The sequence below is a fragment of the Salvelinus fontinalis genome, chromosome 16 (genome assembly GCF_029448725.1).
Source record: "Salvelinus fontinalis isolate EN_2023a chromosome 16, ASM2944872v1, whole genome shotgun sequence".
NCBI classification, from domain to species: domain Eukaryota; kingdom Metazoa; phylum Chordata; class Actinopteri; order Salmoniformes; family Salmonidae; genus Salvelinus; species Salvelinus fontinalis.
Window position 1 is genome coordinate 41,249,845 of NC_074680.1, and position 16,473 is coordinate 41,266,317.

Here is a 16,473-nt window from a genome sequence, read left to right on the forward strand (position 1 = left end):
CTCGTCCCTTAGACAATAGTGTGTGTGTCAGACAAGCTTTATTTCCCTGTCAAGTGAGAGACAGAGCAACAGCGCAGGGTGGACATTTGCCAGTGAGACTAGATTACCATCTAGTGGTCAAAACAAACCGTCACAGTGGAACGTGCTACAGTAATGAGGTCAGACATTCACATACACACACGCACACATACACATAAACACACACACATACACACACACACATACACAAAAACATACACACACACATGCACACATATACACACACACACACACACACACACACACACACACACACACACACACACACACACACACACACACACACACACACACACACACACACACACACACACACACACACACACACACACACACACACACACACACACAGATATTAATTTATTGCCCTTTGGACCAATCATTGTTTCAACTCGTTGACAGAGCAGCTATACCCTACTACAGCCTCCTACACCAAACTTTCCTAGAGAGACAAGTAAACTGATGTCCCAAAAGGAAATCAGTACATGTTGTCTAGTCAAAAGTGACATTATAAATAAAGGTGAATGTTATCGTGTCAGTTCTAAATGAAGTGTAGGTATTGGACCAATGTAGCCTGCCTGTGAGAATGTATGAGTGACCTACTAATAGACCACTGCCATGCACCCCTTTGGTGGCGATCCGCGCTCATAATCCATGCAGAAAAGTAGCCTACAGTTTGTACACGAGAGAAAGAGAGGCATGGGGGGAGAACACTGATTAACAGTAGGAACGCAGCTGCACACACACACACACACTATCTAATCCCGCCTGATTTGTGCCTAGTCAGCTGCAGCTACGTGGCGTTTCGGGTATAGGACGTAGAGAGAGGGAGAGAGGGGGGAGACAGAGAGAGAGAGAGCTCCCGCGATACCGCACTGACCAACACAGACACGTCCTCGCCTCGGGTTCCACGTGGATGCTGTTCTTTGACCAAAACAGATGCCAGTTCGAATACTTTCAAAATACATCCTTCTTTCATTTTATTACATTTATAATTCCTCCTCTACATGAGGATATTTATTATCTAAAGTCAACAAAGCTAGATAGATGTAATCAGGGGCTCCATATAGCTTCCAACTCTCCTGTCATGTCAGATCAGTGATTACTTTAAAGAAAAGGAGGAAGAAAGGATGTATTTTTAAGTATTCGTTCGCGGCCCAGGCCTCTCGCCGCTGCGCAGTGCAGTGTAGATATTACCGGAGGGCGAGAGGGTTGAACTGAATGGTAAAATCTCCCGCCATGAAATCAGAATCTGAATTTACAACAGGACGTTAGGATGCGTTCGTTTTTCTACTCATCAAACAGGCCAACAGGTAGGATATGACAACATTGCGATGTACGATTGCAACAATTTAACCCAATGCATCATAGCTGATAGATTACATTTTGAGGGAGAGATTGATACTTTTGTAGCACCAGATGGGTAAAATGTTGCAGCATTAGCATCACTTTAGCTGTGTGGGAATAATTGAAATGTTTTAAATCATTGCTATACGTTATGATGATTATTTCTCATAACCTACGGTTATTACACTTCCAGAATAACAATTCAAAATGTTTTAGTAAGTAAATGATCTGCCTAAATGTTATATACAACACGCTTACAATGTTTAATGTCGGACCTGTGGAACCTGAAGAATGATAGTGACATTGCTTGTTGCGCTTGCAGGTGCGTCATTAGAGTCTGGCGCTGACATGCTGGTGACAGGTATGCTATCCCTGCTCCTGCTCGCGCACCAGTGTGTGTCCGCGCCACAGGTGCCCGAGGACCAAAGGTAGGCCCTGACACACACACACACGCACGCGCGCGCACGCGCAATGAAAGTATAGAGCAGAGATCATTTGGCGTCAAGGTTTTAAAATGACCAGCTCAAAATCCAAACGGGTCAAAGCTGGATTTTCCAGCAGGGTGACTTTTCCAGTTCAGTTTAATTTCTGGGTTATGTTTTGTCGTGCTTTTGTTGTTTATGTTTCTTGGTGAGCCTGTCAGACAACACGACTACACTGCATGTACTGTACCATGTACCAGCCTCTGAGGTGTGAACCTTCAGGTGTGACTGCGTGGTTGGTTGCTAGAATAATAGTGGGCACTGAGCAGACAGTCAATGCCAGCTAGCCTAGTACATCACTGGTTCATTTATTATTCAGGATATTTATCTAGACCAGTGATCAGAGCTATGAATGTAGGCTATACTGTTGGACTGTCTTTCAGGTCATGTAGGAATAGCAGAAACAGGAAGTATGATGTTAAGGAAACACTCAGGTGAGGATTACATCACATCATGTCCCTGGCTGGTAACAACAACAGAGAGAGATATGTGTCAGAGTTCAGAGGGAGCCTGTTTATGTAGCACTTCAGGTATAGGTCATAGGGCAACTTTCCCTGCACTTAATACTAGCCATAAAACCAACACAAATTATTTATGTTATCACCCTTCTCTCTCTCTCTCTCTCTCTCTCTCTCTCTCTCTCTCTCTCTCTCTCTCTCTCTCTCGTTCTCTCTGTCTCTCTCTCGTTCTCTCTCTCTCTCTCTCTTTCTCTCCCGCTTTCTATCTGTGTGTGTGTGTTTGTCCCGCAGAGTACAGTCAGCGGGAGCCCTTCCCCCATTCACACTGGCCAATCCCTTCGGTTCTGGAGAGGAGGACCGCAGGTTAGTGGCATCTTTTACTTTAAAACCCTTATTTCCAGCTTGGGGCCAACTCTATTAAATACAGGGTTGAAGCAGGGAAAGAGAGATAGTGGATAAGCAGGGTGTTGCTCCAGCCCTAATTTTTTATTTATTTTTAAATGTCTTTATTTAAGCAGGGAAATCCTGTTGAGACCAAGGCCTCTTTCCTAGGGAGCCCTGCATGTACACAATCATACAAACGTAAAATATTGACAAATATAACGCAGTTATCAAATTACAAAATACAATCAGAAAAAACAAGCCCATTCTTCAGGTAAAAGGTCATTAATCAGCCATCTAAATTTCCCTAGTGGTACCAAAACATAACACTTTTGAGAGTTCTGGAGATTGTTCCACAAGTAAGGTGCAAAAAAAACTAAAAAGCAGATATTTCTAACTCAGTGGAGATGGAAGGATGTACAGAGTTATCCGTTGCTGAGACCGGGTCCGTCGCTGAGACCGAGTCCGTCCCTGAGACCGGGTCCGTCCCTGAGACCGGGTCCGTCCCTCAGACCGGGTCCGTCGCTGAGACCGAGTCCGTCCCTGAGACCGGGTCCGTCCCTCAGACCGGGTCCGTCCCTGAGACCGAGTCCGTCCCTGAGACCGGGTCCGTCCCTCAGACCGGGTCCGTCGCTGAGACCGAGTCCGTCCCTGAGACCGGGTCCGTCCCTCAGACCGGGTCCGTCCCTCAGACCGGGTCCGTCCCTGAGACCGAGTCCGTCCCTGAGACCGGGTCCGTCCCTCAGACCGGGTCCGTCGCTGAGACCGTGTCCGTCCCTGAGACCGGGTCCGTCGCTGAGACCGGGTCCGTCCCTCAGACCGGGTCCGTCGCTGAGACCGGGTCCGTCGCTGAGACCGAGTCCGTCCCTGAGACCGGATCGTACCTGAGACCGTGTCCGTCCCTGAGACCGGGTCCGTCCCTGAGACCGGGTCTGGTAGCTCGTACATCTGTAGGTTAACAATGAAATAAGCTACGGCGAAAGCTTGTTCAAGAGGGCTTTATAAAGAAAAATATTGCAATGCCTAGATGTACGAGACTTTAAAGAGGGCCAGCCTACCTTCTGATACAGAAAGCAGTGATGTGTACTGGACCTGTCGCCTGTAATAATGTGCAGTGCGCTATGAGAAACTGTGTCCAATGGCTTCAATACAGTGGCAGCTGCATTCACAGACGATATCACCATTGTCTATAACCGGTATGAATTTCGACTGAATTATTTTTTTTCTATCTGCTTTTTAACTAAATATATGATCTATTTCGAAACAGGAAGCACGTTTTAATTCTTAACTAACTCATCAATATGCTTTTTGAAAGATAGCTTTTTGTTATAAGCGGTGACATGATCAGTGTGGGCACCATCCAATGTACAGACAGTGCATTCGGAAAGTATTCAGACCCCTTTACTTGTTCCACATTTTGTTACAGCCTTATTCTTTTTCCCTCATCAATCTACACACAATACCCCTTAATGACATCACAATACCCCATAATGACATCACAACACCCCATAATGACAAAGCAAAAACAGGTTTTTAGATTTTTTTGCAAAAGTATAAAAAACTAAAAACAGAAATATTTTACATAAGTATTCAGACCCTTTACTCAGTACTTTGTTGAAGCACCTTTTGCAGCGAATACAGCATCGATTCTTCTTGTGTATGACGCTACAAGCTTGGCACACCTATATTTGGGGAGTTTCTCCCATTCTTCTCTGCAGATCCTCTCAAGCTCTTTCAGGTTGGATAGGGAGCATCGCTGAACAGCTATTTTCAGGTCTCTCCAGAGATGTTTGATCGGGTTCAAGTCCGGGCTCTGGCTGGGCCACTCAAGGACATTCAGAGACTTGTCCCGAATCACTCCTTTGTTGTCTTGGTTGTGTGCTTAGGGTCGTTGTCCTGTTGGAAGGTTAATCTTCGCCCCAGTCTGGGGTCCTGAGTGCTCTGGAGCAGGTTTTCATCAAGGATCTGGTTTCCTCCAGACGTGACGCTTGGCATTCAGGCCAAAGAGTTCAGTCTTGGTTTCATTGGACCAGAGAATCTTGTTTCTCATGGTCTGAGAGTCCTTTAGGTGCCTTTTGGCAAACTCAAAGCGGGCTGTTATGTGCCTTTTACTGAGGAGTGGCTTCTGTCTGGCCACTCTACCATAAAGGCCTGATTGGTGGAGTGTTGCAGAAATGGTTGTCCTTCTGGAAGGTTCTCCCATCTCCACAGAGGAACTCTAGAGTTCTGTCAGAGTGACAATCAAGTTCTTGGTCACCTCCCTGACCAAGGCCCTTCTCCCCCGATTGCTCAGTTTAGCCGGGCAGCCAGCTCTAGGAAGAGTCTTTGTGGTTCCAAACTTCTTCCATTTAAGAATGATGGAGGCCTCTGTGTTCTTGGGGACCTTCAATGCTGCAGATTTTTGTTGGTACCCTTCCCCAGGGGACCTTATATAGACAGGTGGGTACCTTTCCAAATCATGTCCAATCAATTTAAGTTTCATTTAAAAAAAAAGGGCAGTTCTGAAAGCCTTTTCAACCCGAAGGGGCAACAAGAATACCAAGTACCATCCACATACAAGTGGAGGTTACAATTTCTTACAGGGAAATAATATTGTTTCTACAGATGGTAAAAAGTACAGGGCCCATACTCGATCCTTGTGGGACACGTTTAGTAATATCAAGGAATCCTGATTTAACACCATCAGATGAAACATATTGTGTCCTGTCTGTCAGGTAGTTTTCAAACCAATTGCAGGTTGCCTGACCTAGGCCAATTTCAAACAGTCTACTAATTAGTGATGGGTGGTCAAACATGTGCGTTATTCCCACACAGCTATAGTGATACTAATGCTGCAACATTGTGTCCATCTGGTGCTACAAAAATCATCCAAAAAGTTGACTCAAGTTTGACAAAAAGCACCTGGAAGCACCTGGATGATCTTCAAGAATGTTCTATGGACAGATGAGTCAAAAAAATATAACTTTTAGACGACATGGGTCCCATTATGCCTGGTGAAAACCAAACACTGCATTCCACAGTATGAACCTTATACCAACGGTCAAGCATGGTGGTGGTAGTGTGATGGTTCGGGGATGTTTTGCTGCCTCAGGACCTGGACGACTTGCCTTAATAGAAGGAACCATTATGTCTGCCGTACAAGTCAAAGTTCATACCTAATTGAGATGTTGTGGCAGGACATGAAACAAACAGTTCATGCTTGAAAACCCACAAATCCCGCTGAGTTAAAGTAGTTCTACATGGAAGTGTGGGCCAAAATTCCTCCACAGCGACGTGAGAGACTGATCAACAACTACAGGAAGTAGTTTGGTTGTAGTCATTGCAGCTAAAGGTGGCACAACCAGTTATTCAGTGTAACGGGCAATTACTTTTTTACACAGGGGCATTGGGTGTTGCATAACTTTGTTTATGAAATAAATGAAGTTAGTGTGTTATTATTGTGTTATTTGTTCACTCAAGTTCCCTTTATCTAATGTTAGGTGTTGGTTGAAGATCTGATAACATTCAGTATCAGAAATAGAGACGATTATAATCAGGCAAATACTTTTTTACAGCGCTGAATATGTATATTCTGGACCTGACATCGCTCCGATATTTTTGTTTGTTTGTTTTTATTTTTTGTGGATTTGTGTGTATTGTTTTATATTGTTAGGTATTACTATACTGTTGGAGTGAGAAACATAAGCATTTCGCTGCACCTGCGATAACATCTGCAAAATATGTGTACGTCATGTGACCAATAACATTTGATTTTGATTGGATTATGCGAGTCATTTATGCTGGATGAGAACCTCTGTGTTCCGCGGTAGTTGGGATGTATTCCATTGTCACTGAAACAATCCCTTACAAACAAATCTAGACTAGATTGATACAAATCTAGACTAGATTACATTGGCACTTTCTGTACCGTGAAGTAACGTGCTACCCAGTCAGGTGGGCCTGCGGTTGAACCTTCTAACCCTTGACCTCTAACCTCTGTGTATGTCAGGCTGCTGCAGAGCTACATTAAGGCCAACCTAAAGGAGGGACATGGAGGACCGGATAACACCTGGGAACAAGGTAAACACACACACACACACACACACACACACACACACACACACACACACACACACACACACACACACACACACACACACACACACACACATACATACATACATACATACATACATACACACACAATCAGTGACATTATTAATGGATCATCTTCCTATTTCCTGCTGGTCAGAGGTGTTCTTCCTGTTCAGTCTCCATGACTACGACCGCAGCGGTCACATGGACGGCCTGGAGATGATGAAGCTGCTCTCTGAATACAACTCCCACAATGCACCTGGAGAACAGTCAGCTGAGGTGTGTGTGTGTATATATATATATATATATATATATATATATATAGATCATGAATAGAAAATCTCTTCAGTGTTGTAGTTAGGACATATATTGTACTGACTGACATAATTCTGTCCATAAAGTCAGTTGATGATCAGCTAGCTAGCATGACATAGTGTTAGAGGGGTTTGTATATCAGGATGCACATACATCATGTAGCCTGTACTGTTGTCTAAATATAAAGATAGGGTTACTGTAGGACTTACTGTTGCTCAGCGTAACTGAATATACACTCTGAATCTGACTGTACAGTGTTGCACTTAGTTAATCTGCACCCTAGGCCAATGCTTTTGTGTGTGTGTTTTCCAGTTGGTGGCCATGGTAGACTTTCTCCTGCAGACTCAGGATCTAAACCAGGACGGTCTAATAGCTCCCCCTGAGCTTCTCTCTCCTCCCAAACTACAACAGCCAGACTCTAACTCCCAGGGTGCACCTGAACAGGAAGGGGGTGTAGATGTCAAAGAGGGAGTCAATGTTGAGGAACCAAAACAAGAGGCAGAGCAGGAAGAGGAAAAGGAAGCAGAGGAACAGCTCAAGGAGGAAGAGTCAAGGCCAGGAGATCAGGGACAGTAAATTAAGACATGAACATTCTATACAGGAAGAGGCGAAAGGACCACATATCCCATAGGCCCCTGCTGCTGATCATGAGCAACAAAGGCCTGCTCCTGTACTACATCAGGGGCAACCTGAGATGTAAACACAATTATAATACGCAAACAGCACTCCAGCACAACACTTCCATCCAGAGAGTTGGGTCAGCCAATAGCAGGGGCCTGTTGACTGACATGCAGAGTTACCAAATCACAGCCTCTTATACACCTTTGAGGGTCTTGTTTCAGTTTCAAGCTGATGGATTGTCCACTTTTTTTGTAAAAAAGTCAAGGTATGTCAGCCATATTGTTTTCAAGCTGCTGTTTCATTTCAACACATTGCTCTTCTGAACAAGAAACAATATCTCAGGTTTGAATGTGTTGTGCCAAAAGATATGCCTTACACTGCTAAATAGCAGTTTGGCCATTTGGTTTTCATGTACTTTTTGCAGTAAATAGTTACCCTGTTGAAGCAATCCAAATTAAGCCATAAATTAGAAATGGACAATTTGAAAAGTTCAGGAATACGTCAAGTGCAACGCCTTCCAACGATACTTGGGAGTCGAAGTATTCCCCTTCCCAGAACACACTGCAGTTCATCCCCCCATGGATGCAAAAGGAATGGACTGAGGAAGTGGAAAATTCAAGCTCATGGATTTGGGCTCCTCATTACTGCATTTGTTTAGACTAGATTCATCATTAGGGACATTTTGTTTTTACTGGTAACTCAGGTCAAAAACCTTGGTTCCTTATGCAACCTGCAACTTGATTTGTACAAATACTTTTGGTTCCCTGCACAGTCCCAATACAGAGTTGCCCCCTTCTCCCAGGGTGCACACATCCCTTTGAAATCCATGAAGCGAATTACCAAATATACACTTTGGGGAGAAGAGTCATCTAAAAATTGGGCTAGGATTTTTAATGCTTTTGATTTCATGTAATTAAACAATTTTGGGATTCATTTAAGAACCTAATGAGTATTTGGTTTGCTGTACATTTTCCTGAATTGAGGGTTTGTATTTTTAAGACAATAAATAAACCTAATACGAATGCTAACTTTACTGTAGGTAGTGATCACATGGTTTCTATTGGTCTACCAACAGCCTGCTTGTACCTGGTTTATTAATACAGGTAATGTCCACTAACTTCTGTTGCTGCGTTAAGTCACTCAGTGGAGGGCTTCCTACACAAACTTAATGTCAACACACAAATGTTGAAAGTAGTGGTGTCTGAGGTTTTAGGCTGGTATCTGTATAAGCACGTTGTGACGACTGCATGTCTTGCAGGGCAGGGAGAACAGGAGTTCAAGACACTCCAAAACAAGGCCAGGACAATTCAGAGACCAAGTTAAACATATTGGTTGACTTTTATTTAATGCAACTCAATACAATCATTCCAGAACACTTGATCAGAACAGAGAGAATCATTAAAGACACAGCATTCAAATAAAACAATCCCATCAGTACAAAACCACTCACGCTTCCCTTAAAATCCAATTTAAAAACAAAATGTGCACAATGTTATCAGTGATCACATTAAATTAAAAAAATAAAAGTTTAAAGCATCATACATGAACATTTTTAAATTGATGTGATTATTGTGAACAACTACAGGGAGAGAGGACTTTCAGCACTGCTTGTGACCAATCAGACAGGAAGCAAGATGGACCTCTTGAGTCACTCACTATGGGGGGGGGGGGGGGGGGGGGGGGGGGGGGGGTCTCAATAGTCTACCGTAGCTTCCTCTCAATCTGCACAGATGCAAATGGACAGGTAGTTTTCACCCACCCTGCATTTACAGATCAGTGGAGCTGACAGAGTGGATATGAGGGGAAGAAGCCGCTACAGATTGAGACACCAGGAAGAACACATTTAACTAAAGACAAAGCCATGCCCAGTTCCAAGTCAACCCCTAGGCACTTCTTACACAATTCTCAGATCGGATGAGGAATCAGGAACAGGTATGAGCTATACAGTAGTAGGACAGGTATAAGCAACATGGAAGTAGCTCATGGCCTTTCCCTCAGACAGGGTAGCATTTTCTAAACCAATTATTTTGGAACAAAAGAGGTGCCTAGTGGGGGTAGGGGTTGACTGGGAATTAGAACCAGTGTAAAGGCCAGAAAGGCACGCAGAAAGATGGTTTCCCTCTAGTGGAGAGGAGGACTGGTGCATCTGCAGCAGTCTGAAATCACTTCCTGGTTACTGTTGTCATGGTTACAAAGGGACACCAGCCACCATCTCAGACTCGATGCCACAGTGGTCCTTACCTCTCAGGATCTTAAAGAAACCTGGGAGACAGGACAGAGAAACCCATTGTGTTGGAGTAGCCAAGAAGCACAATCTTCCTTTAGAAAAATTCACCAATAGTTTGTCCAGAGTTGTTAGAGAATTTGGATAAGTGTCTCACCGTTCTCTCCCCAGTCAGTGTTCCAGGAGTTAGCAGCCAGCCAGTAAGGAGTTCCCCCCTCCTCTCCCCAGCCAAGGACCTTAATGGCATGGCCTCCTACTGCACTGCCAGAGACATGCTGGTACACGCCTAGACCGAGAGAAAGTTGGTGTCAGAAAAACATTCATTCACACATTTAAATGACAATTGAGTCAAATTGCCAACCCATCCTTTATGGGATTAATTGACACAAACATGCATAATTCACTATTGTAACTAAATGGTCATTCTTCCAGTGTTCAATGCATAAAGAGTGGAAACATTTAAGGTAGAAATCTATACATAATAGTAAATAACGTTATCCAAACTACATTCCTAGAGCAGTAAAAGCTACACTATACAGAAAAGAGAAAAGGCCTGTCCTCACCAGACTTGTAGAGCAGGAAGTCTTCGTAGACAGTGAAGGCTCCTTCCACAGGTCCGTTCTTCAGGAGCTCAGTCATGATCTGCTGCTCTTCAGAGGGCAAAGTGTACGAGTTCTTACCTAGGGTACAGGAGAGAGGGCTTAGTGTGTACGTCCACTTAAAAATAATACATCCACATTGTGAATGTGTTTACTTACCAAAGTGTTTGTCCTGCTTGTAATCAGGTGTGTATCCAGTCTCACACTGGTTGGAACATTGTGGGGTGTCACCCTCCTCTCCTGTACAGGGGGTTCGTGTGCCGTTAACATGGTGCTCACAGGGAGGGATGGAGTAGGGCCTGCAACCTGACAGGAGAGACCAGAGAAAGAGGGAGAGTTACATACAGGGAGGGAGAGAGAAAGGTCTGACAGGAGAGAGAGATAGAAACAGGGAGAGAGATGACAGGAGATCCCTGACCCTACATACCAACGTGAGAGTCGTAGAGTCCTCCAGTGACCAGCCCCTCTGTAGTCCAGAAGTCCCACGCAGCAGAGGGATAACCACCATTACAACTAGGAACACACACAGTAAGCAATGCTAACAAACGCCGATGCCTTACATGCAACCATGTCACAGAGCAGGTGAATGAGGAAACACGTACCCCATGCCACAGCTGTCACAGCAGCTGAGCAGGTCTTCAGAGGAGATCTCCACGCTGACCTTGGCGTTGCTATGGATACACACACGGTCTGAGATGGCCTCCGCGGCACCAAATGCCTGCAGAGGAACAAGCACGTCAAACACACTCAACGCCATGCTTCAGTCACAGGAGTATCCTCCAGCGTGACTCCGCCTGTTCTTACCCAGCAGCTGCCACAGGAGCCCTGGTCCCGGATCTCCTTCAGAGTGGGACAGTTGGGCCACTGCTGTCTGGGGTCAAAGGTGTCAGGCAGCTCCACATCCCCTGCATACTGCACCCTAGAGGCGAGAACAAGACAGCCATTAACCCTACATACTACAACCTACCCTAAAGAGACTGAATGACACAAAGAGAACAAAACGAGAGCAAGTAACAGGAGACCGACAATGTGCTGTTACTGTGTAGTGTTGTTGGTAAAGTCAATCTGTAAAGCAGCTAAGGAGGAGTTAAATTCACTTCCTACTTGAACACTTTCTGGATACAGCACACAAACATTCCCTCCATAACAACTCAGTCTCACTCACATGGCGGGCAGTTTGGGTCCTTTAAGCAGGGTTCCACACAGTCTCTTAACGTAGCTGTAGTCCACATTATGGAAGTTGTGACCAGCCTTCCATGTAGTGTTGACCTTGTTGATGTAGTCCACCATCTGGTGGGAGAGTGGAGGTAGGCGGGGCCGGGCCCAGCTGATTGACAGTCCAGACACCAGCGCCAAAAATATCACACGCCACATCACTTCCTGTAGGGACACAGCATCATGGGAACATTAGTTCAAACCCTAAAGGGTAAGGTAGTGTAGTTCAGGACATTTGCAGTTGCTTGCCCAGTTTGAGGTTAAGAAACCCCCCCCTCCCCAAATTAGCTTTGTTTTAGGTCAAAACAAAGCCACATATAGACCTACCAAACTGGCCCCAGGGGGTGAAGAGACATGCAGTCATGCAGGGACACAAACACTTCAGCACCCCTCCATTAAGAGGGCAGAGAGGAGAGCACTTCAGTGCAACTTCCTTGAGTACAGCACTTCAGAGAGCCTTGCTTGAATACAGCGTCAGGCATAGAAGGGCTAATGGATTTGGCTCAGGCCCACAGATCAATACCAGTGCAGACTGAAGGATGTGTCCGTCTCAGATACTGCCAAGTCATTCTTGGTATAGAATAACTTGTTGGCCACCATGACACAGCCCTAACTGGTTCAGATCAGAAAAATATATTCCATGGCTACTTTAACCAGGAACCTGACAAAACAGGAATGTACATCAGGCCTAAACACACGTTACGACATGTGGTGTGTGGTCACATCACAATTCCCAAAAATGGGCTGCACAATGGTGAAATCACATGACTGAATGAGTCAGCAGCAAGTAGCTTTACATAGAAAGCATCAGAACACATGACTGACTCCTTTCGACTCAGCAAAGACAACCAAGCCCCACTTCCCTAAAGAGGACTGCCTCTACGCAGGGCCAGTAGGGATCACTTCCCCAAAGCACAGCATCACTAGTCATTATGGTAGGGGAACACCAAGACATTCAGAGGTCATTTATAGACTTGATGAACGTTAAAGAGTATTAATACATAAGACATTGTTTTACACCCTTTGTCTGAGACTACCTGGAGCAACAAGCAGTCTCACTGGCAATTCTAAAGCAGTACCTTACCTTCCATTAGTGGGTCAAGGATAAGTGATAAATAGGGCTGTGTAATTCAGTAGGGAGAAGAACGTTTTGAATGGGAGTGAAACTGGTAGGTACTACCTGAACAGGTTAACAATATGACAGCAACAAATAACTGAGCAACAGATTAGCACGCCAGACAGGCCAATATGTAACTGTTATTGAACTCTCATAGCCTGCGACTTACGCAGCCTAACCGTAAAGTGTGAGAGGAGAGATCATGTCAGCTCAACTGTCTGCTGCAGTGGAAGAGCAGGTTCTCAAACCCACAGGGGGACCTTTATTGTTCGGATATAAAATTAATGACTAACCTCATGACAAGGACAAATGTTTAGTCTCCAGCACCCCCATGTAACAGTCTAGGACCTTTGTGTATAGGATTTATCCAGCTAAGCACAATACTGCTGATTGAGCTACCCTTAAATGATAGTGCCCGAGAAACCGGTGTTTAAGATATTAGCACAGGTGTTAAGCCAGAGTCGAAGACAGGCAAACCATGCCAATACATCATGCAAACACCGGCTTAACATTAAACAGGTTAACATTAAAATAATTGACATTACCATTATTTTGATGAACTTATTCATACCATTTCATCCTTTCACAACAGTCCCTGACACAAATCTGTGGTTGCTAACCAAGCCGGCTGGTCGTTCTATCAGGTCGGTTGCCAGAGAAACGACCCAGTCGTCCAGTCTTTTTGTTCTGCATCTGGTCGCATCCCAGTCATTCATTCTGAATATTCCATTGCCATACTGGCTGGCAACATTCGTATCCCTTGCATGCTAGCCAGCCAACTACAGCTAACTTAACAGAATAAGAGCAAAGTAGTCACATTTTGTTTAAGCTCTTCTCTAGTGACATTTATTTGTAACATCCATAACAATGAGTTAGAGGCACGATTTCACCTGGCACAGAAAATGTGCTCCCGCATCATGACACTTATTCAGAGGAGCTAGCCAACACAACGAACAATAACTTCAAGCTGAAACCGGTAAGACTACAAACTATCTGCATTTGGTTTTACCTTTTATAAATTAAATTTTTGTATACAAACATAAAAATACCAGCTGATTCATGATTTCGAACTGGTTGAGAAAAGCTGCCTTCCTGTCTCATCCCAACACCTACGTTCATTACTATGGGACAACTGGAGATCGAATTTGAATATTGAAAAATGTTGCAAATGACAGACCGCAAGGTTTACACAAATCGCCACTGTTGAAAAATAAATTTGACTAAAAGATTGTTAGATGTCTAGATGCTTTTTATAGTGGAGATGGGCTGATTGGACAAAGTAAATAGACTGAATCTGTGATGTTAACATACCTGTGGTAACTTGTGGAATAGACACACGCTTGAATGCTCTTTTAAACAATCAGCATTAGACCCACCCATTGTCTAATAAAGCAATAAGGCACAAGTGGGTGTGGTATACGGCCAATAATAGCACAGACAAGTGCTGTTCTAAAGGACGCATTGCGGAGTGCCTAAACACAGCCCTTAGCCGTGGTATATTGGCCATACATCAAACCTCCGATGTACCTTATTTGGTTAGTAACGTAATTAGAGCCGTAAAAAATAATTTTTGTTATATACCACAGCTGTCAGCCAATTAGCATTCAGGGCTCGAAACACCCAGTTTATAATATATAACCACCATCGAGACATTGGTTGAATTGGGTTTTATGCCGTGTTTACGTGATATGAGATTGAAAACAGACAAAAAACCGGATGTCAAAGAGAGTTGGTGAATGCTGTTAGCCGCCATGGTTGCCGGGGCTTGCCGCCAAAGTTAAACTATTTCAATTTTGGCCGTCTGCAGTAGCGTTGTTCTCTACCGAATGTTGATTTGCACTGAAGTCACCATGTAAAAGTATACCGTTGTGCCTGCTTGCTTTTGCGGTCACCCTTTTGCTTTCTTGTCCTATGTCGACAGGTATGACCGTTTTTGCGTCCCTCGTCTAAACGCAGCATTAGGCTAGTACTAGACATGGAAACGTGCCTGTACACTGGCCACGCGTGAAATAGGGGTGTCCCAGGTCTCTTTCAGATCACATGTCTTCCGATAGTAATTGTATCTCAATGTTCCTCTTGTCGCTAAGTGAGTGTCTAGCTTTCAATTTAATATCCAGATTTCAGACTTGTTTAAAGTGAAATCAGGTTTTCAGTTACACACCAGTCCAGGCATGTTTGCATAAAGTCGGGCACCTTTCAGAGCCCTTTCAACATAAGATGCCTTTGAGAAATGTCTGAGTTAAGGTCACCTTAGTCAATGTATATTGTATGAAAATCTGACTTCATAACATTCACACGCTTATGTCACAGTTGACACAAGAAAAGCGTTAAGATAACGTTACCTGCCCAATTAAAAGTAGGCCACACCAAACAAACACCTCCCGAACTAACCTGCTGCATTTCAAACTAACGTTAACTAGTAACGTTAGATCATTTAAGCCATTTTATCTGCTCGTCACAACCACATTTTTAATCAGGACATAACGTTAACGTATCTCGTTTAGCAAAGAAAAAAAAATAGTTAGCTATAAATTGGTCAGCTAGCCACCTAGTTAGCTAGCCACCCAGAAAGCTAGCTAAAACTGATACGGAGTTCCTCAAATACATCATGTTTCTAAGCGAACTGAAATTGAGTTCAATAAAATAACGTCACATTACCGGTTATCTGCTTGTCAGACGTGCCTAAGACCAGTTACAGCACACTTGTACACGTCCACTTCTCCTAAATCACCTGGAAAAGTGTTTACTGATACCGTTCGGTTCTGACCTTTAAATCAGAGGAGAATCACGTGACTTGTCATGCGCCTGTTGCTTTGGTCATGGCCCTCCCTGATGGTTGCAGATTTCATTAGAAGACTTGCTGAATGGTTTTATGTCTAGTTAATAGACACAGTACGCATATTATGTAACTAATTTACTATAACAACAATGATGATTGTAGGGGGGTTTATTCAGGTGAGATAAAATGTGCACAATTTCAAACTGAAATTCTACCGAAGCTTTACACGGAACCCAAACCGGCTGCGCGCGTGCGCTATCGTGCATAAATGTATTTTGTCCCCCCACACCAAACGCGATCACGACACGCAGGATAAAATATAAAAACAAACTCTGAACCAATGACATTAATTTGGGGACAGGTCGAAAAGCATTAAACATGTATGGCAATTTAGCTAGTTAGCTTGCACTTGCTAGCTAACGTTAATTTGTCCTATTTAGCTAGCTTGCTGTTGCTAGCTAATTTGTCCTGGGATATAAACATTGAGTTGTTATTTTACCTGAAATGCACAAGGATCTCTACTCCTACAATTAATCCACACATAAAATGGCCAACCGAATCACATCTCTCCTCCTTCCAGGCTTTTTCATCGTTTAAATTATATGGTGATCACATCTAAACTTTCATTGTATTACCACGACTACCTGCAAAACAGTTCGTCTTTCTATCACCCACGTGGGTATAACCAATGAGGAGATGGCACGTGGGTACCTGCTTCTATAAACCAATGAGGAGATGGGAGAGGCAGGACTTGCAGCGCGATCTGCGTCAGAAATAGGAATGAGGTCTATATTAGCCCTTGGCGCGCGTGAGCAATGTGGG

The 16,473-nt window shown here is 44.0% G+C and overlaps 2 protein-coding genes across 2 annotated transcripts; one reads left to right on the top strand and one right to left on the bottom strand.

Moving 5' to 3' along the window:
* Positions 1-921: 921 nt before the first annotated feature.
* Positions 922-8,658, top strand: LOC129813196 (cell growth regulator with EF hand domain protein 1-like). The gene is made up of 6 exons (XM_055865465.1): positions 922-1,352; positions 1,709-1,814; positions 2,618-2,689; positions 6,696-6,766; positions 6,939-7,060; positions 7,409-8,658. Exons 1-6 carry the CDS (start codon positions 1,316-1,318, stop codon positions 7,670-7,672), a joined length of 672 nt encoding a protein of 223 aa, XP_055721440.1. The 5' UTR covers positions 922-1,315; the 3' UTR covers positions 7,673-8,658.
* Positions 8,659-9,036: 378 nt separating this feature from the next.
* On the bottom strand, positions 9,037-15,660 carry LOC129813195 (cathepsin B-like). The gene is made up of 9 exons (XM_055865464.1): positions 15,531-15,660; positions 11,706-11,920; positions 11,345-11,459; positions 11,143-11,258; positions 10,968-11,053; positions 10,700-10,846; positions 10,505-10,621; positions 10,099-10,227; positions 9,037-9,979 (listed from the first exon to the last, which is right to left on the bottom strand). Exons 2-9 carry the CDS (start codon positions 11,912-11,914, stop codon positions 9,906-9,908), a joined length of 993 nt encoding a protein of 330 aa, XP_055721439.1. The 5' UTR covers positions 11,915-11,920; positions 15,531-15,660; the 3' UTR covers positions 9,037-9,905.
* Between the last annotated feature and the right edge of the window lie 813 nt (positions 15,661-16,473).